The sequence below is a fragment of the Hirundo rustica genome, chromosome Z (genome assembly GCF_015227805.2).
Source record: "Hirundo rustica isolate bHirRus1 chromosome Z, bHirRus1.pri.v3, whole genome shotgun sequence".
Classification (NCBI taxonomy): Eukaryota; Metazoa; Chordata; class Aves; order Passeriformes; family Hirundinidae; genus Hirundo; species Hirundo rustica.
In genome coordinates, this window is record NC_053488.1 from 1,363,487 (window position 1) to 1,387,613 (window position 24,127).

At 48.8% G+C, this 24,127-nt stretch overlaps 1 protein-coding gene across 7 annotated transcripts in view; it reads right to left on the reverse strand.

The window, feature by feature from the left end:
- CTIF (cap binding complex dependent translation initiation factor) overlaps nt 1-24,127 on the reverse strand; it is a 148,378-nt gene that overhangs the window by 118,020 nt on the left and 6,231 nt on the right. For 3 of the 7 annotated variants that reach the window (XM_058424147.1, XM_058424146.1, XM_058424144.1), the window contains exons 1-3: nt 11,107-11,183; nt 10,394-10,472; nt 2,429-2,641 (exon numbers count right to left, since the gene is read on the reverse strand). In XM_058424147.1, the coding sequence (XP_058280130.1) occupies nt 2,429-2,608 (180 nt within the window). In that variant the 5' untranslated portion in view covers nt 2,609-2,641; nt 10,394-10,472; nt 11,107-11,183. Of the gene's footprint in view, nt 1-2,428; nt 2,642-10,393; nt 10,473-11,106; nt 11,184-12,390; nt 12,428-24,127 lie in introns of those variants that run through there. The other 4 variants (XM_040090466.2, XM_058424148.1, XM_058424145.1 and 1 more) reach the window with 3 other exon arrangements.

Genomic DNA, 24,127 nt, shown 5'->3' on the forward strand with positions numbered 1-24,127 from the left:
GGCTGCATCATACTGGTGAAAAAATCCCCAACAATTTTCACTAGAAAAACACGAAAGATGCTGCTTAATTCTGAAGTCATTTTGCCACTCCTTCAACAAAGTAGAGACTGACCAGCCCCACTTCTGAGGTCTTCCATGCTGGGAGCACTTGGCTGCTCCAGAGACACCCAGTGCTTGGTAGCATCACCAAGGACGACGTGCCAAGAAAATGGAAAGTCATTTCCATACAAACAACCACCTGAGGGCTCCCTGACAGCTATGGATGAGGCCACAAAATAAGTCTTCACTACTGCCCTCATCAGGGAGCCTGTTCTAGCTCACAGACTGGGGGGAATTTCAGTCTCCCCTCTTTAAAGAGCTGCCCATCACTCTCCTGCCCGTTCTGCTGACCCCCCTGGACAGGCTCGTGATGACATCACTCTTGAGAGCCTTTAACCAAACATATCCCGATTTCCTTTAACAGTTTTGAGTACAACCACATGCCTGGAAAGATCTCTCAAGGTACAAGCTCACTCATTATTATCTCCACAGCAAAATAAAATTGTAATTTTCCTCTTTTTTCCCGGTGGGAACAAGGCTGGGGACATCCCCATCATGGGAACATCCATGTTTTGGGATTCTCTGAAGGGGTGATGGATTCAGCTTCCCTGGGAGCAGTGTGGAGGATGTGTCTTTCCTTCCTACCTCCAGCAAGGACATCAGCTGTCCAGGGATGTGGTACCATCCAAGCAACTCACACACCTTACGGGTGAATGAATTTATCCACTCTCAGGCAGGGAAAACATCACAGCCATAAAGAAACAAACTGCAGAGAGATTAAGTAACTTGCCCAGCATTAAAGATTTAGATGCTGGCAGAACCTTGCAGTTAAAAACAATTTCCTTGGTCTCAGCCGAATGCCTTTCCCTTAAATCCATTTTTCTCCCTCTAGCTCAGATTAAGAGGGAACGTGCCACCTTCCATCAGGCTGGCTTCCACCAGGGTTACTCCAGTCAGCTGCAGGATATGTGCCTGTTTATTCCTTGCTTTGCTAAGAACTGATCAGGAAGAGAAAATCCGAAATAAAAATTCCTGATTATTTCTTATAGGTGGAAAACCGAAAAAAAAAACCCCTTTGTGAGAAAAGGGATAATTCCTTCTTAGTGCATCCATTAAGGTATGGCTTGATAAATGCAACTGGCCTGGAGTAAAAACCCATCCTTACTTTTTGTCCAAGACAGAGCCCTAGAAATACAAAATGCTGCATTTTGATGGAGTTTCACAATAAATCCTAATTAAACTTCTGCATCAATGGTCTGGGGTACAACCTCATTTAGCTGCTTAATTTGACGTGCCCATAAAAGTGGTTTAATTAAAAGATTCAATGTTCAGATCTTCCATTATTATGAATTTTTCTTTTAAAACAAAACCCAGCCATCTTGAAAGAGAACACTCAGAACTGACATTAAAAACTCAGCAGCTCCTTTTTTCCAGGGAAGACCGGGAAGGAAAGCTAAAATGCCATTTCTACAACTGGAAGATAGATTTGGTTGTTGCAGTCAAGGATATTAGTGCAAAAAATGTACAAGGGCTGCCATGAGAATTAGAAATTATTGTCCTTAAGATGCAGCTAGAGCCTCGGCTTATTGGCAGAGCAGTGGACAGGCTGGAAGAGGTTGTAAAGCTTTGTCTATTAATTTATTTCTAATTCAATACTACTTTTGAACTTGACACATTAATAAGCAGAACTTGTCTGTTTGACCTGAAGCCCCTCCAAAGCGTCACTTCAAACAAAGACATCTTCCAGCCTGGGGTTACAAAAATGCACTTTGGATCACTAGATTTTTAAATATATTTTCTCCCACTTCTAAGGTCTTTGATCCTCAATTTGTAAAAGACCTCTTCACTAAAATCTGTTCTTTAAAAGGTTCCTTTGTTAGGTAATTTCTTTACACTGAGATGATACAAAACAGGTCTAGAGCTCTGGGTCAGATCCTCAGCTCCAGCAAACCTACAGAACTCAGGTCAGATCAAACCCTGCTGATACCAGATAAAGATGGGATTCTTCATATGCAGGAATGGTTTGGGCTGGAAGGGACCTTAAACCCCATCTCATTCCACCCCCCTGCCATGGGCAGGGACACTTTCCACTACCCCAGGTTGCTCCAAGTTCCATCCAGCCTGGCCTGGAACACTTTCAGTGATGCACCTTGAGTGCAGTGGTAAAAAACCAAACCCAGCATCAGGAGACTGCTACCAGCAAGCTGTAGACCCCAAACACACCCCTGAACAAGCGAGCTGCCCCAAACCCAGCATTTTATCACGTCCTGCTTCACATCCAAAACCTGGAAAAACTACTTCAGCTGCGAACACACATCCCCGACCCAGCCTAGAAGCCACCAGCGTGCCCCCAGCCCCTCTCCCACCCTACAGTGAGCCTTCCACCCACCTGTGAGACGTGGGACTGCGTCTTCTCGCTCTCGCCGTCGCCCTCGGTCTTGTCCGTGAGCAGCCCCTGGACCTGGTACTCCAGGACGTAGCTGTCGATGAAGCGCTCCAGCTCCTCGATCTCCTGGGAGCGGCTGCTCCCCGCCTCCGAGGAGGCCGACGCCACTGAGGAGCTCTCCATCCCTTCAGGGGACACACCGGGAACACAGGGGGCCTGAGGAAACGGGAGGAAAAAGATAGCGAGGAATTATTTCCCAGCGATTGCAAAAAAGGTTTAAAAAAGCTCAGCAGACAGAGCCCATTGGTTAGCACAGACTGTGGTATTTTCTGCTGTACACCTGCATTTCCAGTACAATTTATAACAGTCCTAGGTGGTTGCGTTTAGGGCTTCTGGGCATGCAAAAAATGTTCCGTTTCTGTAACATTCTTGCATTTAAGGACAACAGACGTATTTCCTAGCCTCCTGCTTAAAACTCAAACTACAGAAAACCTTCAGACACATGCACAAGAGAAGAAAAGTCTCACACTAAAATGCTTTATTTAATAAATCCAAAGCACGAGTTGTGATGGATATAGGTGAGAAGCTGGGGATAACGGACGAGTGCAAGGAAGGGGATGATAACTGAAAAGTTCCTCTAGGGCAGCGGCAGTAAATAATGCTGAGCTAATGGCGTGACTGTAAATGGTCCAGCGAGGAGGTGAAACAAAGATCACAACAGAATTCACTTCTAAACCCTCTCGCTGCAGAAAACTGCCTCTGCAGAAGACATAGGGGATTTAAAATTCTCTTCTCCTTCCTACTTCTCCAGGGCTCAATGCCGTAACATCACAAAGAAAGGAAAACACCAGCTCCTGGACCTGGGCTGGGCATGGCACTGAACTCTGCTCCCTGTGACAGGGACAGAACTGAGCGAACAGCTGGAGCTGTGCCAGGCAGGTTTAGGTGGGATATCAGGGAAAGGTTCTTCCCCCAGAGGGTGCAGGCACTGTCCAGGCTCCCCAGGGAATGGGCACGGCCCTGAGGCTGCCAGAGCTCCAGGAGAGCTTGGACAGAGCTGCCAGGGGTGCACAGGGTGGGATTGTTGGGGTGTCCGTGCAGGGACAGGGGCTGGGCTCTGCCAGAGCTCCAGGAGAGCTTGGACAGAGCTGCCAGGGGTGCACAGGGTGGGATTGTTGGGGTGTCTGTGCAGGGACAGGGGCTGGGCTCTGCCAGAGCTCCAGGAGAGCTTGGACAGAGCTGCCAGGGGTGCACAGGGTGGGATTGTTGGGGTGTCTGTGCAGGGACAGGAGCTGAACTGGATGATCCTATGGGTCCCTTCCAGCTCTGGATATTTTATAATTCCACGCTTGGAAAAAAATAGGCCTTGGCCCAGTGTCTTGTGGTAAATCTCATATTCCAGCCTCCCCAGAGCTGGGAGGGAGAAGACGTGGGAGCTGAGAGCACTCTGCAGGACACAACAGCTTCATCCCTCACCCTCCCCTTCACCAGGAATGGGTAGTTACAGTCTGCTTTGAGACAAGTATAAAATTGCTAAGCAAATATGGAGTGAGTCACATGCCATCCAGAAGGGAAGGGGGGGGAAAAAAAAAATCTGTTCCCAGCTCATGTATTTTCCAGCTCCTGAACTATTTTCTCCTCTGTCACTTCTGAACAATTGTGGCTCCATTTGGAAACTGCTGAGAATGAGCAGTTCTGGCCTAAGGATTTCATCTGCTCAAGGAATTATTCCCAAATGTGCTCAGACTGTCAAAAAGGCTCATTACATAGACCAATATCACACACTAGCTCCTGAGCAAAAATCATAAGCTGTATTAGAAAGGACAAAGAAAGAAGAAGAAATAAAAAAGAAGGAGCCCCAGAGAGCGTGGAGCTGTGGAGGAGGGCATGCTTCTCACCTTTTCACCAATTAGTGCCAATTACCAGATGGAATGCACCAATTATCAAACAGGAAGTGCTAAAGAAGGAGTTGGGAGGATAGGAGGCTCCAAGTCCTGGAGGGGTATGATGGCAGGGAGAGATGGCATGAGGCAGGGGACAAATGACACAGGTGGCATCACTCAGGATGGAATGAGCAGGGTCAGAGGTTTTCCTTCATCTCATTGGGCTGCACATCACTCAAGCCACATGTTGGTTTTTTTTCCCTATTTCAGGTTTTTTTTGAGGGCGGCACTGGAGGAAATCAAGCCCAGGGCACTGCCCTGGGGATGCCCTCCTTGAATACCCAAGATAAAAATGAAGTAGAGGGAGAGCTACCACACGCCTCATTTTGGTGGGCTCACCACAGTGCACAACGAGCATTTTGTCAAGTAGCAAGGGGAGAGATGGCAAACTGAAAGGAAACATGTCTGTCAGAAGTCACCAGGTCCAGCAAACAAACACAAATCACACATCTGAGATACTTGTGGATCTCTAGTGGGAAACTCTAAAACCAATTCATCTTCTGGTACCTTCACCTCTCTCTAAAGTAAATCATCACTCAACAGGAAGAAAACTCCTGCTCTTCCTGGTGATCTGTGCCTGGAGGTGGTTTCTCACCTCACCTCGCCCTCAAAACACGTACAAAAAAGGTTTTCAAAGAAAAACCCAAACCCACACTTGAGCATCAAAGCATTTACTATCTTCCCACACTGAGCAAACAGATATTGGTGAGAACTCTTCATGAAGCTGTGATCCCTTGGCTCTGTGTTGGCTCAGCACCCACCACAAAAGATTCCCAGACTCCAGGTACATTCCTCAATCATAACAAACAGAGATCAATATCAAATTTGCCTTTTTTTTTCCCACTTCCCCCTTCCCTCCCCTCTACTTTGTCAAAGCACAAAGTTTGTAAGTTTTGGGGGTCTGAAAATCACCTTCAAAAATCTTTCTTATCTCTGAAAGTGCTCAAGGCCAGGTTGGATGAGACTTGGAGCAACCTGGTGCAGTGGAAGATGTCACTGCCCATGGCAAGTGGGTAGAACTAGAGGACCTTGAAGGTCCGTTCTGACTTAAATCATCGTAGTATCCTATGATTTTACAGAGCCCATGTTGTGCTCATTACTGTGACCATTAAAGAAGGAATCATCAGCAGAAAAAGTCAATGGATGTGCAAACTGCTTATTATAACTCAGTAATTATCAGCATTACTGTAATGTATAATTATTATTAATAGCTATTATTAAGGGTGATCTAAATGGGGTTCTTGCTCTAGCAAGACGATTTTTTTTTTTTTTTTTGGCAATTATATAGTTTTACCCTTCATCAGCAAATAATAAGAACCAGCATTTTTTATGACACTTGTAGGCTCAATCCCTTTCTCCCAAAGGTGCTCCAGGCTTGTTGAACTTGTGGAAACAAGTGGTGAGTTTGATAGGTGAGGAACAGCAAAGGAGAAGGAACCCACTTTGGGTTGTGGGGCAACAGGAGAGTGGAACTTGCAGCCAAAATGATTTAAGAAGTGGTGAGTCTGTGATGAGAAGACCACAGGACAGTGATGCATTCCCATCACCCCACTGGAGGCTGGACACACACGTCCTCTCTCAGGGAGGAGGCTCCAGCCATTCCCCTCCACACCAAAAGCTCTCCAAAATCTGGACTGCAGCAGACTGGCGGTGCCAAGACAGTACAGCAGGGCAACTTCACACAGATTGTCCCCTGGGATGACATCCACCTGTGTCCCAGCCACACCAAGGGACCCCAGCCCCCAAAAGAAGCTTCTGGGCGAAAACATGCTGGCACAGCAACATTACACCAAAACTAGATCTTCCTATAACAATTCTTACAGGATCATTGAATTGTGGAATTGTTTAGATTGGAAAGGTCTCCATGACCATGAGATCGAACCATTCCCTTGTCACTGCCCAGGCCACCACTGACCCCTGTCCCCAGGTGCCACATCCACACGGTTTTTAAATATTCCCAGGAATGGGGACTCCACCACTGCTCTGGGAAGTGCTGTCAGGGCTGGACAGCCCTTTCCATGAAGGAATTTTCCCCCGTTTCCAACCTGTCCCTCCTCTGGGCCCAGAGCTGCCCCCAACACTGGTGGTGCCTCAGCACCCACATCCCCAGGGCTGTTCCCAGTTTTCCAGTCCCTCTGCACCAACCCAGAGCTTTAGGGGGCTGGGATGACCCAAGAGCAAGCCAGTTCTTGCTCCAGTTCATCCAGATAAACATCCTGACCTGCTACTAGGACAACAACAGCACACCTTGCTCCTATGCAAGGTGATTGAGCACCAGCAAAGGAAAGAAAATAAAGATTGCTTTTCCCAGTGTTCTGCTTCCTCTGGATGGATGCTAAGAGCTTAAAACGCTTTTGCTCACATGATGAGTTCCTTTGAAGGCTGTGCCTTCCAAAGGCAAGAGAAACAGGAACGCTACATTGTCACACACAACCAAAACGGTGAAAGTTGGAAGCGGATTTTCCTGACAGCAACACAGCCAGGAGCTAATATCCAATGCCAATGTCTAGGTAAGGTCATTGGGAAATATCTCTAAAATACAGACCTCAAGCAGAACTACTTCACGCATCGGGCTTCTCCTCACCCGAACTGAAATTCAATTATTCAAAGGTGTAACCAACACCTTTGTCCAAAAAAGGACAAGTGCATCTTTCCAACAGCATGGCATCAGCTGTTTAGGCTTGACTGACTTACAGCATTTAATTGGAAAACTTGTGTCTCTTCCTTACTTATCCTTCAGTTAAACACTGAGAAAATCCCAGGCCAATCCTCCATTCCTCCGTGACTCCACAGTGAAGTCAGGAGGAATGCAGGGCATCCTTCATGCATAGAATATTTATTTCTCAGAAATGCCATCACAGGCCAGCTGCTGCAGAGACAGGCTGTGACAGGCTACAGAGCTATCCTGACAGATCCCTGAAAGCCTTTGTCTTGCCACATGGGATTTATTATCCCAGAGTTTTCTAGGAACGAGAGATGCTTCCTATAAAAGGCAGCTGCAGTGCAAATTCCTCACGTACCAATGCAGCCACCTGCTTCCAGTATGTTCTGTGATAGGACATCCAGCATCCCTCTTGCGTTAGTTCTCCTTTGGATGTTTATAAAAAGATACAGCAGGTCCCTTCTGCTCTGAGACACCTGGGGCATGTACTGAGGAACAGCTCAGCAGCCCAGATTTGTCTGTGCCTGAATGGGATGATGATAAAACGAAACCAAACTGACCCTCAGGGAGACAGAGGGAAAGCCCCCAGCCCAGTCCCAGACATCACATCCTCTCTCACGAGCAACCAACAGCAACTTTCACATCTCTTGTGCAGGCTCCAAAACCCACCCCATAGCTCTCCCATCTCTGCCCCCTACAGCGACGTTGGACATCACCTTGTGTAGGTGGAGATGGATATCCAGGGTGAGGTGACACCCTCTTCTGCCTCTCCCCAGTGCCTCTCTGGGGCTGGGCAGGGAGGAAGAGCTCACGGTCAAACCCTCCATCATCACCTCCCTCACATTTCCTGCTCACTGAGACCCCGAAAGCTGGGCTGACTGAGCTTCCTAAAGCTGCTGCTGAAGCGCACACGGAAGGAGGAAGTCCCTGCAGTCCCAGACAAGAGAGATGCTTTGACCACACAGCGCAGGATAACCCCTCTACTTCTTATCTGCTTGTTATCAGCACCTCTGGGTCAGGTGAAACCCTCTGTGTGTCTCGACTCTGCAAACAATCCCCCCCCCAGAAGCACAGGCACAAGGACCTTTGACTGTCTGCGCTTGGGGCTGGAACTCCCGGCCACCAGCACGGCTCTATTCCCAGCATCTCCTTTTAATGAGCCCCTTCTGCAGCAATGTTTTCCCTCTCCTCATCCAGCCCATTTCCAACAACAAGTAATTAGCAACGTGTCTTTCTCAAGCGGTGAGAGCGTCTCAGAGAGCGAGACGAGCAGTTTATCTTTATTGCTGGCAGGCAGCTCTCTTACCCAGCCGCCCGCAGGAACAGTTACTATGGAAAACAAAAGCAACAGAGATGAACTATGACTCCCTGTACCCAGGTACTGCTGCATCTCCACAAAGCATCATGAGTCTTTCTTGGATTTGCTGCCTCAAAACCACCACCTTTCCAGACGTCAAAACGTCAAGCACAGAAATGTAAATTATTACACCCCGGATCTGACTCTTTTCTAATTAAAATGTAAACACCTTTGAAAACCACATGAGTGTTTACTGCTGGAGCGAGCCTTGGGCTTTTCAGATACTGATGCATCCACAGCTGGCTGAGCATTTAATGTATTTCATCATCCAGTCTCATGTCTGTTTTCTGGTACCTGGTGATGCAGAAAAGCCCCAGTGACAGGACAGGAGCCCACCAGCTGCCACGTTGCAGTGCCACTCAAGAGCCTGGCAAGGAACACAGCAGGCAAACAGCACGGTGCATTGAAACAGAGCCATCAAAACACAGAAATAAATAGGGGGGGAAAAGAGAGGGACAGACAAGTGCCTCAGAATTCAACCCAGAACAGCCACCTTGATCCAGCAAGGAAGGGAGAGGAGTAAACAGAAATCCCTCATTCTCGCCCTGACAATAATTTATTATGCAGCTTGCTTCCCTGCAATAAGCAACTCTTTGTGGTTGGAAAGTGAATCTTTTTTCTTTTCTTCTCTTCAAACAAAACCAAAGCCGCATCACCTTTAGAAACATGAAGTCTTTCAGTGTGTCAAATCTGTGCATGAGCTCGGTGTGGTTTTCAACCAGATGGGCTTCTTTGCCGGGGGGAAGACATTTCCTTTGGCTTGTGATAGATATGATGAAAAAAAGAAAGGAAAAACAGCACACAACTGAGAAGACTACTGTCTGAACATCAGGTGAGTGGAGGTGGGTTTATGGGCTCACCCTGTGGCAGGGTGCTCTGCTGCAGGGGATGTCAGGGCATGGAGACTGCTGCAGCATCACTCTGGCTGCTGCAGCAATAGCAAGGAATGCTCACAGATTTTGATACAAATTCAATACATGCAAATGAACCAGCATTTATAGATATAAAATCTGAAACAGGCCATAAAAAGCCTCCAACCACCAACCCCTAAATTGTGAGCAGCCTGAGTTTTATAACCTATTTTACACTGGTTCATGCTACCAACGGTGACTTAAGCCAGACATAATCGAATTCCACACTCCCCTACCTCTACTATAAGCTAATGGAACAAGAGCCCACGTTACATCTTGCCCTTGTTATTTTTCACCTTTACAAGGAAAATGTTGCCAGGTAAAGATATTGAACAATTATTATGAATATCTGAAGAAACAGCATTTCACACAGGCTCTGCTCCTCAGAGCTGCACTGTTTCTCCTTGGAGAGCACACAGCATCACTCTGGCAGCTGGGAAGGACGTGATGGCTGCAGGGATCATGCTGGAAGACATGAACCAAGGATGTTCTCCTGCCAGACAAGCTTGTACATGTGCACCATGCACCTGTGTGCGCCCCTCTGTGATTCACCTGGCAGGCTGCAAATCCCCAGGCGACCAACACCTGTTTTTCGCCCAGCTCTTCTGGCACCCCAAAGGACGAGCCACGATCCCACAGAAGCAGCAACCAGGGTGCAAAACTCCCTGTGCAGGCAGCGCTGCGCAGGCAGAGAGCACGGCCCACATCCTAAATAAAAGCATCATGTCCACGAGCTCATCCATACACGTGCCGGCCGCCGTGCACCATCCTTTGTAAACAACCGAAGGGAAACCATTGTTGGGATGCAATCTTTTCTTTCCAGGCACCCAGGCAATATAATAGGCACTTGGGCTGTGAAAAGCTCTGTAATCCTAAAAGACACATCCAACTCTAAGTTGAGATGTCAACCTGCTGAAGTAATCCATCGCGCTGGTGGCTGCCGAAGGGAGGGACTGGGCGGGAGCAGCGAACCCCGGTCAGCAGCCGGGCAGGCATGGAGGCTGCTTAATCCCTATTAAATCATGCCCGTGGCTCACTGGCAAAAAGCATTTTTGTGCCTATACACCAGCCTGTAGCAGCACTCAGAGAACATACCTTGGCCACCAGCCAAAACGCTGGAGCTGCCACTCCCAGATGGATTTTATGCTAGGAGAAGGCAGCTGGTCCTCTCTTCCTGGGAATCACAGGATCACAGAACAGTCTGGGTTGGAACAAGCCTCTAAAAGTCATCCAGTCCAACCCCCTGCCACAGACAATGACACCTCCCACTTGATGAGGCTGTTCTAAGTCCCAGCCAACCTGGCCCTGGACACTGCCAGGGATCCAGGGGGAGCCACAGCTGCTCTGGGCACCCTGTGCCAGGGCCTCAACACCCTCACAGACACCAATTCCTTTCCAGGATCCCAGCTGTGCCTGCCCTCTGGCACTGGGAGCCATTCCCTGGGTGCTGTCCCTGGGTGCCTTGTCCCCAGTCCCCCTGCAGCTCTCCTGGAGCCCCTTCAGGCCCTGGCAGGGGCTCGGAGCTCTCCCTGGAGCCTTCTCTTGTGCAGCTGAGCAGCCCCCGCTGTGCCAGGCTGGCTCCAGAGCAGAGGGGCTCCAGCCCTGGCAGCATCTCCGTGGCCTCCTCTGCGCTGGCTGCAGCAGCTCCACGTCCTTGTGCTGTTGGAGGCAGGGCTGGAGCAGCTCTGCAGGTGGGCTCTCAGCTGAGCACAGGGGCACAGGGGCAGGATCCCCCCTGCCCTGCTGCCCACGCTGCGGGATCAGCCCAGGGCACGGGGGGCTCAGGCTGGGGCAGGTCCAGCTCTCACCCACAGCACCCCAGCTCCTTCTCCCAGGGCCGCTCCCTCTGCTCATCCCCAGCCTGGGTTGATCCCGGGGGTTGCGTGACCTAGGCACAGCTCCATTAATTGGCCTTGTTGAACCTCATGAAGTTCCCATCCTTAAGGATTCTCACCTCCACCCCCACCACCTGCTTCCCTCCATCACAGCTTTCCCCTTTTTTGGAAATGAAGCTCTTCTGTGCAGCAAGGATAGGGACAGGAGAGCCTCCGATGCATCCCAAATTTCACATTTCTGGAAGATGGGATAGGAATGAGGAAGCAAGATGCTTTTTGCAACATCAGTCACCTTCTGCACCATTAAAAGCCAATCTTCCATGGGTTCCTGCTGCTAAAACTAAAGAGAAATTCCTTCCCAGCCTTGGGTGATGCTGCTGGTTGGGATGGGGTTACATGAGGAAGATTTGAAGGAGAGACAATTCCCTCTGACCCACGGCTGGCTCACTCACAGGGATCTCTGTGCATTCTGCCTAACATGAGTTGCTCAGCTGAAACTGGAAAGAGAAATCATCAAGTAAACCACATTGGAGAGGAAAGTGGAAAATAACTTACCAAGCCTTCTCTGAGCTAGTTAAGCTCAGCTGAACAACTCCATGCACAAATGAGTATATTCAGAGATTTTCTGAATCTTTAATTACCTTCAGTTCTAAAAAAAAACCCAAAACCAAAAAACCCTAAAAAATCCCACTCAACTACACCCACAAACAAATAAAATTTCCCAAACCTGCCTCTGGACCCCCACTACTCCACCACATTCTAATGTTTAAGTTATAAAAGAAGCAGCAGATTGGTTTTTACATCACAGCCACCCTGGGACCATCAGGCATTGACCTTACCAGTTCTCATGCAGGCAGTAGCCATGAGATGAGACACTCTAAATAGTCTAGTGGAAAAGAACAGGATTTGGGGAAAGTACAGTTCCTTCTGCAATTCTGTACATGCAGAAGGAAAAGCAGATGTTTCCTTATACTGCTTCTGGTAATAATAATAATAATAACAACAACAATAATAAATTAATAGTCAAACAAAAGGCCGGGAGGAGCACGCAGAGAAAGGGAATCCTGTGGGGTCAGTGTCCAACACCACATGAACAGGGCCACCAGACAAAGGGGGCCACAGCCGACATTGCCCAAGCTCCTCCCAACTTTGGAAGCCTCTGCTTGGCAGAGAAAGGCACTGCCTGAAAAACGCCCCAGTGAGGCATTTGACTCTCTTATTTTTGTCCCCAGACTGAGCCAGTCACCAAAGCTTTACCTTCACCTGGGGTTGGATACTGTGCCCTCCTTATCTCCTGCTCCTGGAGTCAGGGACTGAATGTGGTCAAGGCAGCTAGCTTTCATCCAGCAAAGTGATTGCACTATGGAAAAATGACTCTCACTTCAATCAGAGGGACCATTTGAATTCAGCTGAGATCCCTGTGAGTGCTGTGGGCAAAGAGCATCAACTAAGGCAGTTCTCACAGCTTGAGAAGATCACAGAATCACAGAATGGTTTGGGTTGGAAGGGACCTTAAAGCTCATGTCATTCCATCCCCCTGCCATGGGCAGGGACAGCTTCCACTGTCCCAGGTTGCTCCAAGCCCTGTCCAGCCTGGCCTTGGACACTGCCAGGGATCCAGGGGCAGCCACAGCTGCTCTGGGCACCCTGTGGCCAGGCCTCACCACCATCACAGGGAAGGATTTCTCCATAAAAGAGTTGTTTCCTAGATGCCCTTGCAAACCCAAAATCCACTTTTCAGCCTACAAGGATCTCATGCCATGTTCTCCCACACAATTTCCCATTGCAGTTAGGAAAACAAGTGTGATACCCAGATTGGCCCAGGCTTTTCACTGGACTCCCAGCAGCTGTCCCAGGAAGGAACACGATGCTCTGGCACCACAGCACCCACCAAAGCTCTCACCAAGCCCAGGGATGCTGCTGTGTGGCAGGGATGGGCTCCCTTTGAAGCCACACACTGACAAAAGTCACAGCAGTACGAAAACAGACCCCCCCCAAGCTTTGCTTTTGTGCAAACAGCATGAACCAAGCCCAGGAGCTTAACCCTCCTCTCAAATCCATCCCCAGCTTTTAGCTCCTTCCAGCAGCTGATGAGGCAGCTTGAATCAATTCACCAGGAAAAACGCCTGCCTTAGGGAACCAGCCCAAAAAATACCAAGCACCTCCCCAGAAAGGAATTTTTGGGAGCTACTGGCCAGCCACCAGCCTCCTTTTTGAGACTTGAAGTGCATTTTTTGCAATCACTCCCAGACTATCACTCTGTTGGGTGACTCCCTTCCCAGGTGGCCTCACTGCCCCTGTGGCTATCACCCCCTAAACTGCAGTGAGCAAGGGATGAGAAGAAGTCAGCAATGGGTGTGGGAAGAGTAGCCTGCTGACCCCAAGGGTGTAAAGATGCTGCAGGCACTTGCACAGCTACATTTATCACCCAGGGGACCTGTCTGAACCTCGGCAGGCAGGAGCAGGACAGGGAGGTGGTTGTTATTACAAAGCAAACAGAGAGACAGGTACTTTCAGGACAAGACAAGTAAACTGTTTTGAAATGATCATGAGCTTGGGGAGTGTCTATTTACCTCCACCAGCTGCAAGGACAGTTGGGACTGGCCCTGATCAAGACAGCTTTGGGATTCACCAACCCTGTGTTCTAATCTTCCCTATTGTCAGTGTCCTTAGCCTCCCTTTTGCTAACCCCAGGTCTTGGACCACAGAATCACAGAATTTGCTTTGCATTGGAAGGGATCTTCCAGTCCCACCCCCTGCCATGGGCACTGACACCTTCCACTAGCCCAGGTTGCTCCAAATCTCATACAACCTGGCCTTGGAAACTTCCAGAGGTGTGTCAGACACAAATTCCCTGTGCAATCTGTGCTAGGGCCTCACCAACTACTTTTTTTTCCTAATTACTCTTAGTCTACTCTCTGTCAGTTTGAAGCCATCCCTCTGCATCCCGTCACTTCAACAGCCTCTCTCCATCTTTCCTGTAGGCTCCCCTGATGCACTGCAAGAAAGCCTTGTTGAGTCCCAGCGCTGCAGCTGGTGTACTGGGGACAAGAACATAAAATTTGTCCCAAAACACCCTTGAGCTGCTCTTTGTGTCCAGTTGTTGCATCCACCATGGACCCAAATGTGCCATGCACTACGTGTATGACTGGGATGTCACCTGCCTCGCTTCCCTCTCCTGTAAAGCACAAAGCCTGTTCTTTTCTTTCATGATATACCGAATTTCTACAGTTCTGTTGTAGTGCAAAATAATTTAAGACATTTCATTTGGGATTGAAACGGGACTTGACGTTATTTTGTTTCTTGTTTCAACAAAATATCTGTTCTCACTGAACCCAGGTAAAAATACTCTTATATCCCCCACAGCTGTCTTTGGCACCATGATTTCTCTAGAGGCTAATTAAGACAAAAAGCTAGAGCTAGCAATAATTATTTGTTGAGGACAGTTCACAGATCCTGAGGAAAACTTGGGGTATCTGCCCAAAGGATGTAGCAGTGCAGCGGGAGGGTGGGGGGAGCGCTGTAGGTGCAGCACAGGGGAGCAGCATCAGCATCTTCAGCAGAAACATCACAGCAGCACGCCTGCTATTCATGTACCTTTGACTTCAGAGATTAAACAGAGAGCCAAAACTACGTTGCTTTGCAAAAAAAAAAAAAAAAAAAAAAAAGGGAAAAAGGAAAGAAAAATGCTAAGGGAGAATTTGATTAATCAAGAGACTGCTTAGTGATATACACCCAGAAGGTGCCTCACATCAAAGGGTCTGGAAGGTAGAGCCCCACCATTCACTTGGGTGCCAGCACAGGGCAGGGATGTCCGTCTGAGGGGTCTTTATGACCCACCAGTTCAGCAGTAGAATTTAACACGGGACTGGAAAAGGCACTTCTGCAATAAATTATACAGTCTGAATGATAAAGAAAATAAACCTCATTCCTAGTGCTGAGGTAATGCAGGACTTGGAGGCTTCAGAGGAAGATGTAAAGAATGCCAAGATAAACACACAACGCTGGGGCTTGGGGCAGGTTCTTTCCACTCCTTCTAGAGCTTTCATAGAACCATGGAATGGTTTGGGCTGGATGGGACTCTCAAAGCCCATCCAGTGCCACCCCCTGCCATGGGCAGGGACACCTTCCACTGTCCCAGAGTGCTCCAAGCCCTGTCCTGCCTGGCCTTAGACACTGCCAGGGATGGAACAGCCACAGTCCTGTGCCAGTGCTTCCTGAGGACCCTGGTCCATGGGAACACCCTGCTGCTGGTGAGAATTCCCACATGTCCATGACATCCAAAGGCCTTCCAGCACCAGGAACCAGAGGTGACACCTGGTACTCAAGCCCCTGGTACTCAAGCCCCAAAAGCCCCTGAACTTATCACATAGTAACAATAACAATTTTTAAAATTACTTGCTTGCCAGCAGCCCAGATTTGGCTTGATGAATTTTAAATAGTTTTGGTCAAGTCACTGCCGCCAAACAACTGGGAAGAAAACAGTTTCTTCTGTAAAAATAGTTTAACTTTTTTTTTTTTTTTTTTTTTTTTTTTTTTTTTTTAAGAGTTTTGTATTTTTAAACAAAGGAATTTTTTTCTTTTATTTTGTGGTGATGTACACTGAATTTCCACAACCCTCCATGATAGTGCAAAATAATTTAAACCAGATTTCATTTTGGATTGAAATGGGACTTGACATTATTTTGTTTCCTGTTTCAACAAAGTAAAAATATCTATTCTCATTGAACCCAGCTGAAAACACTCTTATCCCTCGCCCAAGTATCCTTAGCACTATGATTATTCTACAGGCTAATTAAGGAAAAAAAAAAAAAAGTGGAGTTAGCATTAGCTATTTGTTTTGTAGCCTGGTGTTGAAGAGTGTTGGCAGAGAATCTGAGGGTAACTTGGGGTACCCACCCAAAGGATGCAACAGTGCTTCAGGAAGGAGATACAAATTAAAATGTTACTCTGTAATTCACTTGAAAGTTAGAAAGTCAGCAACCTCAGGGAAGTTCAAAAGTATCTTTTTTTTCCACAGGAGCGGGAAACACGGCAAATGGGAACCCACACTCCCCTGAAAAGGGGCGCTGGCACAGCCCTAATTCTGCTGGCAAGGTGGAACATCAGACACAAGCCCGGTGCCAGCACTTCCAGGCTTTAACCTCCCAGCAATGCCTCTGCTTTGGCTTGCTCCCAGCTCCTCCACGGGCCGCTCTGCCGCAGGAGAAAATATTTACTCTCCAGAGACTATCAGGCCCTGCACAAGATAACACCCAGGGCTGCAGAAAGCCCGACGAAGATAAAGCCTCGTGTGATGCCCCCGCTCCATCCTCTCCCACTCCCTTTCAGGTCCAACCGGATCTTGCGCAGGGTGAGGGGATAAAAAAAAAAAAAAAAAAAAAAACAAAAACAACAAAAACCCCCCAAACAAAACAGGTTTTCAGGGCAGCGCTGCTGACTTGTTGTTTTCCAAGCCCTCTGCCACCGAGCCCCTGCGGTGCTGCTAACCTCCGCTGATCCCGTCAGGTGGTTTAACCGGGAAGCTTAGCGGTAAGCCCTGCTCCTGTGAGGAGGCACCGCGTTATACGTGGGTTATTCTCCGCCCGACCGGCACCCTGAAGCTCTTAGCACAGGGATAAATCCCAGCTACAGCTTTTCAGAAAGAAAATTAAGCGCGTGAATGGAGGAAATTCATCCCAGGTTGAAAAGTTTGGCGGTTGGGCTGGATTTGATTTTTTTTTTTTTTTTTCTGTCCTAGGCTTTCTGTTTTTAAAGTACAAGTTAAACCCTGTTAACATGCTGCAAATCCCTGTCTTGCTGAAAGAAAGAAAAAAAAAAAAAATGGCACCTCTAAAAGACACCTGGCCTATACCTGTAGCCAAATAAACATATTATAAACAGGAAAAGGGGCAGGTAGAGAAAGGAGAAACTACAGTGGGGAGGGCAAAAGGAACAAAAAATGGGATAGAGAATAAAAAACCATGATAGGCACCAAAACCCATAGAAACAAAAACAACCAAACAAAAAGGGATCAGGAAGGACAATACAAATGAGACGAGGGATAAGGGACACAAAAATGGGATAGGCAACATAAAAGAAGGGACAGAAAAGAAAAAAAATATGGATAAGCAACAAAAAATGGGACAGGTAAGAAAAAGAATGGAATGGGCAACTAAAGAAAAAAGGGACAGGCAACAACTCTGCGTCCAAGAGCACAGAAGAAGTGGAACTGCACAGTTTTCACCTGTTAACTCTGGTAGCCAGAGGATTTCTGCAGTAAGAGGATGCACTTGTACCGTCAGGGCAGGGGGAAGAGGAGAGAGCTGTGATGAAGAGCAGAGCTGCAAAGAAATCCCTGCAGGGGGGCTGCCTGGAAAGTCTGGCAGGCTGGGACCCAGCAGGATTGCCATCGGAGCAGGAAAGGCAGTTCACAAGTATTACACTCTCCCTGGCTACAACCCTCATTCTCAGGCTTCACCTAGCCCAAGCGAAAGAATAATGTTATTAAGAGACAGACAATAAATCAAAGAACAGCTTGGAAAAACCCGTGAAGCCTCCCGAGAGCCAAGGAAACCTGCGCTATCCGGGGAAGAGCGAGATTACAATAATTAGGTCAGTTGGCGATAAGCCTTCCCAGCACACACGGGCACACAGGCGCTGCTGCTCGGCCGGGGAGCGGTGACACCCCCCAGGAGCTGAGAAACCCAGCAGCAGAACGCCAGGGGCACGGGAAACACCGGGAGCAGAAAGCCTTCTCCAGCAGCAAACAGCTGCAGCTGCTCAGCTCCAGGTCTGGGGATCGGTAGGTGAAGCTCGGGAAACTCTGATGGGATAGTGGAAAGTTCCTTCGCTTTGAGCCGTGGTTCAGCAGCCAACACGTAACTTGAGTGTGAGATCTGGGTGCGCAGCTTGGAAACAGCACAGGAGGAGGCCCTGAGCAGGTTTGATGTAGAAGCTGGCTCTGCACTGAGCAGAGGGCTGGACTGGAGGACCTCAAGAGCTTACTTTAATCCACAGCAGCTCCAGGATCTTACCTTGGGAGACGTTCCCCGAGCCCAGACTTCCAGGACAAAGCAAAAAAGATGTACTTCAAACTTAATCAAAACCAAAAGAAACTTCTTAACAAAGCAAGGGATCAGGCTGACCTTTAGGAGAGGAAACAGGCTGACATGAAAACCAAGTACTTGACAGTCCCATTGAGCAAAGCTGCCTCCTCTGGGAGGCAGAGGATGGTCCCATGCAGCGAGCGCTGAACAGGGTATGCACGCGCTTTTCCCTGTATGAAGGGAGACAGAAGCTTTTTATTACTCATCTCCTCCTTCCTGGATGGTTTGCCATCAGCTCTGCCCCTGCTGGCAGCCTCGAGGCTCAAGGACTTGAAAGAGCCACAGCTGCAGGCTCAGAGTGCAGGCTGGACTGAGATCACATCCAGATGTTTGACCCCAGATCAAGCAAAGAGGAAGGGCAGACCAAAGAGGAGGATGTGCTCACTGCCCTGACCTGCTCTTGGCTCTTCCTCCTCACCTGTGCCATCATCCCTCTGCCTCTGACTTGGCCATCTATCACTGGGGCCCAACCTCCAGCCCAGAACACCGAAACCAGTCACCCGTTGTTTGGGCTTTCTGGCCTCCCTCCTGGCACTGATTTGAATCAAACCACCACCTTCCTAAAGACATTTGTTTTTCTTAACACAGGAGGCAGACACTCCCTCACTGGAGCCTCCACTTTGTTTTCTAAGCTGCTTCTTTCTGAACACCTCTTCAATACTCCCACCTGCCCCTGCAACCCATAACAGATCCTCAGAACAACCCAAACAACAACAAACAGCACGGGATGGTTTTGTGAAGCCTCCTGCTTGCAGTCCACACAGCTGTGTTGATATCGGTAAGCTTTTCCCGTCTGCTAGCTGAGGAATATCCAAACTCTGCCCCTGTGCTCAGGTGAGAGCCCACCTGCAGAGCTGCTCCAGCCCTGCCTCCAACAGCACAAGGACGTGGAGCTGCTGCAGCCAGCGCAGAGGAGGCCACGGAGATGCTGCCAGGGCTGGAGCCCCTCTGCTCTGGAGCCAGCCTGGCACAGCTGGGGCTGCTCAGCTGCACAAGAGAAGGCTCCAGGGAGAGCTCCGAGCCCCTGCCAGGGCCTGAAGGGGCTCCAGGAGAGCTGCAGAGGGACTGGGGACAAGGCACCCAGGGACAGCACCCAGGGAATGGCTCCCAGTGCCAGAGGGCAGGCACAGCTGGGATACTGGGAAGGAATTGGCTGGGAGGGTGTTGAGGCCCTGGCACAGGGTGCCCAGAGCAGCTGTGGCTGCCCCTGGATCCCTGGCAGTGTCCCAGGCCAGGCTGGACAGGGCTTGGAGCAACCTGGGAAGGAGTCCCTGCACTCCTTGGTCCCTGCACTAGTCCTGTATGAAGGTTAGGTGTATCTCAAGTTAAACTCAACCTTCATACAAGACTAGCATCCTACAGACTCAACTGTTTTCTGAGTGCTTCACGCAACCATGAAGTTCCTACACTCACTACAATTCACTAGCCAAAATCCAGCAGGCCTCATTAAATACACAAAAATAATTTTCCATATTCCTAGGTCATGCAGAAGATGTCATGCACGATGCTGACCTTCAGCCTCCAAACTCCCCTCATCAGCATCCTGACCAATGCTCTCATTTGGTTATGTGCTCTGACCTCCCTTCTAGCACACACAGTGACTACATTTCCCTTTTTAATCGAAGTTCACCTCTTTTTTTGTTAAAATAACTGGCTAATCAAATCCATTGCTTCCAGGCTGACATTTCTCCTAATGCCTAATCAATAGACAGAGATGTTCAGAAGGCAGGTAATATGCCCTGTGCAGAGCACAGGATGCTGTCAGAACTGGTTCATGATGTGGCTGGATTTTCTTAAAAGAGAAAAGATGAACACAAGAAGTCTAAACCCAAGAAAGGTTACAGGAGCATTTCTAGGTGATGACCAACTGAGTGCTCCCCAGCATTCCCTTCACCGCCACGCAAATATTCATTTTGGCTGCCAAACTTCCTTGTGTTATAAAGCAGAGCAGTAAGCGATGCCTGTTGGAATTCCCTCAGCAGATCAAAATTGCCTTTAGTTTGAGTATCTGATTTGGGACCAGAGAGGAAAGATTCTAGGGTGCTTGGGAGTTTCATCTTCTTTTTATCTATCCCTCTTCCCTTTAGAGAAAAGCAGAGCTATGCTGGCTTCTAGGGTAGGGGAATAATTAACCCAAAATGAATGCACTTGTTTTTTATACAGAACATGGGACACCAAATGCCTGGTATCACTTAGAGTGGCAGATGATTTACTGGCTTCCTTGCTGAGCAGCAGTGTCTGAAAGCTCTGTGGAGTGGAGAGCAGAGCAGGCAGTGTGTCCTCCCTGGTATTCAGCAGCCATTTCAGCCCTGCCATGAAAGGCAAGCTGGCAGCGGTCCTGCACGGAGCTGGTGTCACCACCCATCCATCACCCACATCCACCTCTCCCACCATCACCCAGGCGAGCAGGGCATCCTCCAGCAGCGCCAGCAGCACAACCCGAGACACCTCCCTCCCTGGGAGAGCCCATGACATCATATTCCACTGGGTTTTTTTACAGTAGGACCAGGCCAGCCCTCGAAATTTCATTTGGCCGGCCCTTCCTCAACAGATGTACGGGCAAGGAGCAGACAGGAGACCTGGAGCTGCCACAGGTCTGGCAGCGTGGCCTGTTTGCTGCTTCACTCTCCTCCTGGCACAGGGAAAGATCCTGCTGAGGGCTCATCCTTCCCCATCGTGCCCTTCCCTGCCGGAACGTGCAGCGAGGAGGTGGGAATGTTCCTGCTGAATGAAGCGAGCGTAACTGGAGGTGCTCAAGGAAAAAACTCAGCAAAGCCAGCAAGAGATGACTGTGCAAATCAAGTGGGGGGAAAAGGCTGAGTCACTTCCTCCCCCACAGCCCTAAATAGAGAAGAGCGTAAGAAAAATCATTCTCCGAGCTGACAAAAAAGGAAGAGAATTCCCGGTGTAAAAAAAAAAAAAAAAAAAAAAAAAAAAAAGAGAGAGAGAGAAAATCAAAAAATCAAAGTGCACATGGTGACAGCAGAAAGGAAAGGGACAGAAAAGGCAGCCTCCCGCTGCAGCTGTAATGGGAAGAAGAGCAGAGAGGGGCAGAGCATCAGCCCTGGCTCCTCTGGAAACTGGAGGCTCACTAATCACTTTTAACAGCAGCTCCAGCTCCCAGGCAGGTTCATGGACCATGGCTGATGCTGAAAAGCCACTGCAATGCTGCCTCATCTTCTCCAGGTGATGCTGCCAGCCGTAACCTCAGTCCTGATGGGAAACTGCTCGAGCCTGGGAAGTGTCCGAGCAAGCTTTTGGGGACAGAATTTACTCAGCGTGCAAGGATTCTGTCTGAGCTTGTGGTGATAACACATGGAACATCACTATCAGGAGCAGTCATAGTATAAAACCTGATTATCCACCCCAGCAGACATGTGGCAAAGCTAAGATCAAGACTGGAAAAAACCCTTTGGAACTGCAGGACACCAACACAGGCAAGAGACTCTGGGGAGGAATCAGCCACCAGCTTTTTGCTGCAAGTTCAGTGGTCACACACAAGCACAAAATCTGGGGACAAGGGTGCTGGGAGAAGGGAAAGGGGATGGGGACAGGGAAGGGGAAGGGGAAGGGGAAGGGGAAGGGGAAGGGGAAGGGGAAGGAGAAGGAGAAGGAGAAGGAGAAGGAGAAGGAGAAGGAGAAGGAGAAGGAGAAGGAGAAGGAGAAGGAGAAGGAGAAGGAGAAGGAGAAGGAGAAGGAGAAGGAGAAGGAGAAGGAGAAGGAGAAGGAGAAGGAGAAGGAGAAGGAGAAGGAGAAGGAGAAGGAGAAGGAGAAGGAGAAGGAGAAGGAGAAGGAGAAGGAGAAGGGTAGGGAGGGACCTTTCAAAGTTATCTGGCATCATCCCAACACACTCTCTGGCAGCATCCCTACAGCCAGATCCTCCTTCCCTGTGTTCAAAATGATTTGGGTTACTTCCTTAAATAAACTGAAGTGAATTACTCAGGTAATTTACTTAAGAATTAACCCACCTGCTTGCAACCAGACAGATATTATTTAAGCTCACGACTGGTGCAGCCTCTCCTTGCAGACAAGAAGGAATTTACATTTCCCTTTTCTACCATCTTTCCTACAACCTGTAAGCTCTTATCTCCAAGATGTGCCCTCCTCTGTCAAATTTAGCTGATATTAGTCCCTGGGTTAAAAAAGATTCTGGAGGAAGAGCAAATGACAGTCAGTTTGAGTGCATAAGCCTCATTTCTGTTCACTGAAAAAAAGGCAAGCACAAAAACAGGGGAGAAGCTTCAAAATGACTGCAGTCGATAAATGAATATTTCACCCTATGTGACAAAAATATATTTATCAAAAAGGAAAAAAAAAAAAAAAAAGTGAAGCAAGTGCTTTTCTCAGAATCAATTTTGAGAAAAACAATGTGTGCTCTGCAGATGCTCCAAAATGCAGGAGCAGGGGGAGGACCATTGCCCTGAGGTGAATCTTGGCTCTAAAAGCACCCTGGCAGGGAGCGATGCTGCGGCTCTGCTGACAACCAAGCACTCCACAGGGCTGTGATGTCCTACCCATGACTGATGCTGCTCTGAGCACCTGTAAAGGCAGGAAATACAGTCATCTGCCTGCGCCTGGCTGCCACAGGGATGGACAGAGCAGGGATGCAGGGAGAGATGGAAAACTCAGCATCCACCACATGAGCTTTCCAGAAGTGTGTGTCTCACTGCAAAGCTGCTGTCGGGGCGTGAGAAACTGCTGGTCTCAAAAGAAGGGGGAAAAGCTGGGAGAGAAAACCATCCACAGCCGCAGCACAACCCTTCATCCACACCCGTGGCCTCATCCTCCTTCAGAGGCCTCTGCAGACATCACAGCCAGGACCCTGAGAACTTCACCCGGTTCATCTACTCACTCTTAAGGATGAAACATGCACGTGGCAAGAAAAATACAGAAAACATTTCCCAAAGCACCCCCCTCGCCTCCACATCCTCCTGCAAAACCTCCCGCTGCAAAAATCACTGCTGCAAGTTTCACGATCACCAGCCCGGCTTCCTGAGCCAAAGAAAAATACAATCAAAGATGCCTCCGAGGTGATCATCTGGCTGGGAAGAGACATTCCATGGATCAACGATATGCCCTGATTTAAGGGAATACAATTCCCGCGGGTTCAGGCATACACTCCTCTCTTCTCTCGCTGTGCAAAGCAAACACCTTCTTAAACATAAAACGTTGTTATTAACCTCCAGCTGACAATCACAGCACAACCACAACCCTTCCTGCTTCCTTTTCTTCTCTTGCCCAGACAACATGGTACTTTTGATGACATGTAATTAAAGTGCTCCCTGGCTTCACTGCAGTTGCACACGGCGCCCAGGAGTCCTCCAGCCCCAGGGGATTTGCCTCTGGATGGGTAATACAGAGAAAAGCGACACCCAAAAGCAAACCAGCATTTTAGCCTGAAGAAAAGGAGGCTCAGAAGGGGCGTCCTCACTCTCGACAATTCCCTGACAGGACAGGAGGGTGCAGCCAGGTGGGGGTCAGACTCTTCCAACAGGTAACAAGTGATGTGACGAGAGGAAACGGGCTCAAGCTGCACCAGGGGAAGTTCAGATTGGGTACTGGGGAAAAGTTCTCTACTGAAAGGGTTGTCAGGCATTGACACAGGCTGCCCAGGGCAGTGGTGGAGTCCCCACTCCTGGAAGTGTTCAAAAAGCATGTGGATGTGGCACTTGAGGACACGGTTTAGTAGTGAACGTGGTGGTGGCACTGGATTGATGATTGGATTTGGTGCTCTTGGAAGCGTTTTCCAATGTCAATGATTCTGACTCCATGATTTCCAGACTACTGCTTTGGGCTGGCTGGAGCTAGACTACACCACACTCCTGCCAGTGACTGGAGCACACAATTCTATGCAGGATGAAAAAAATCCTTTAAAATTCACACCAGGTAAACTCCTGCAAGATCCC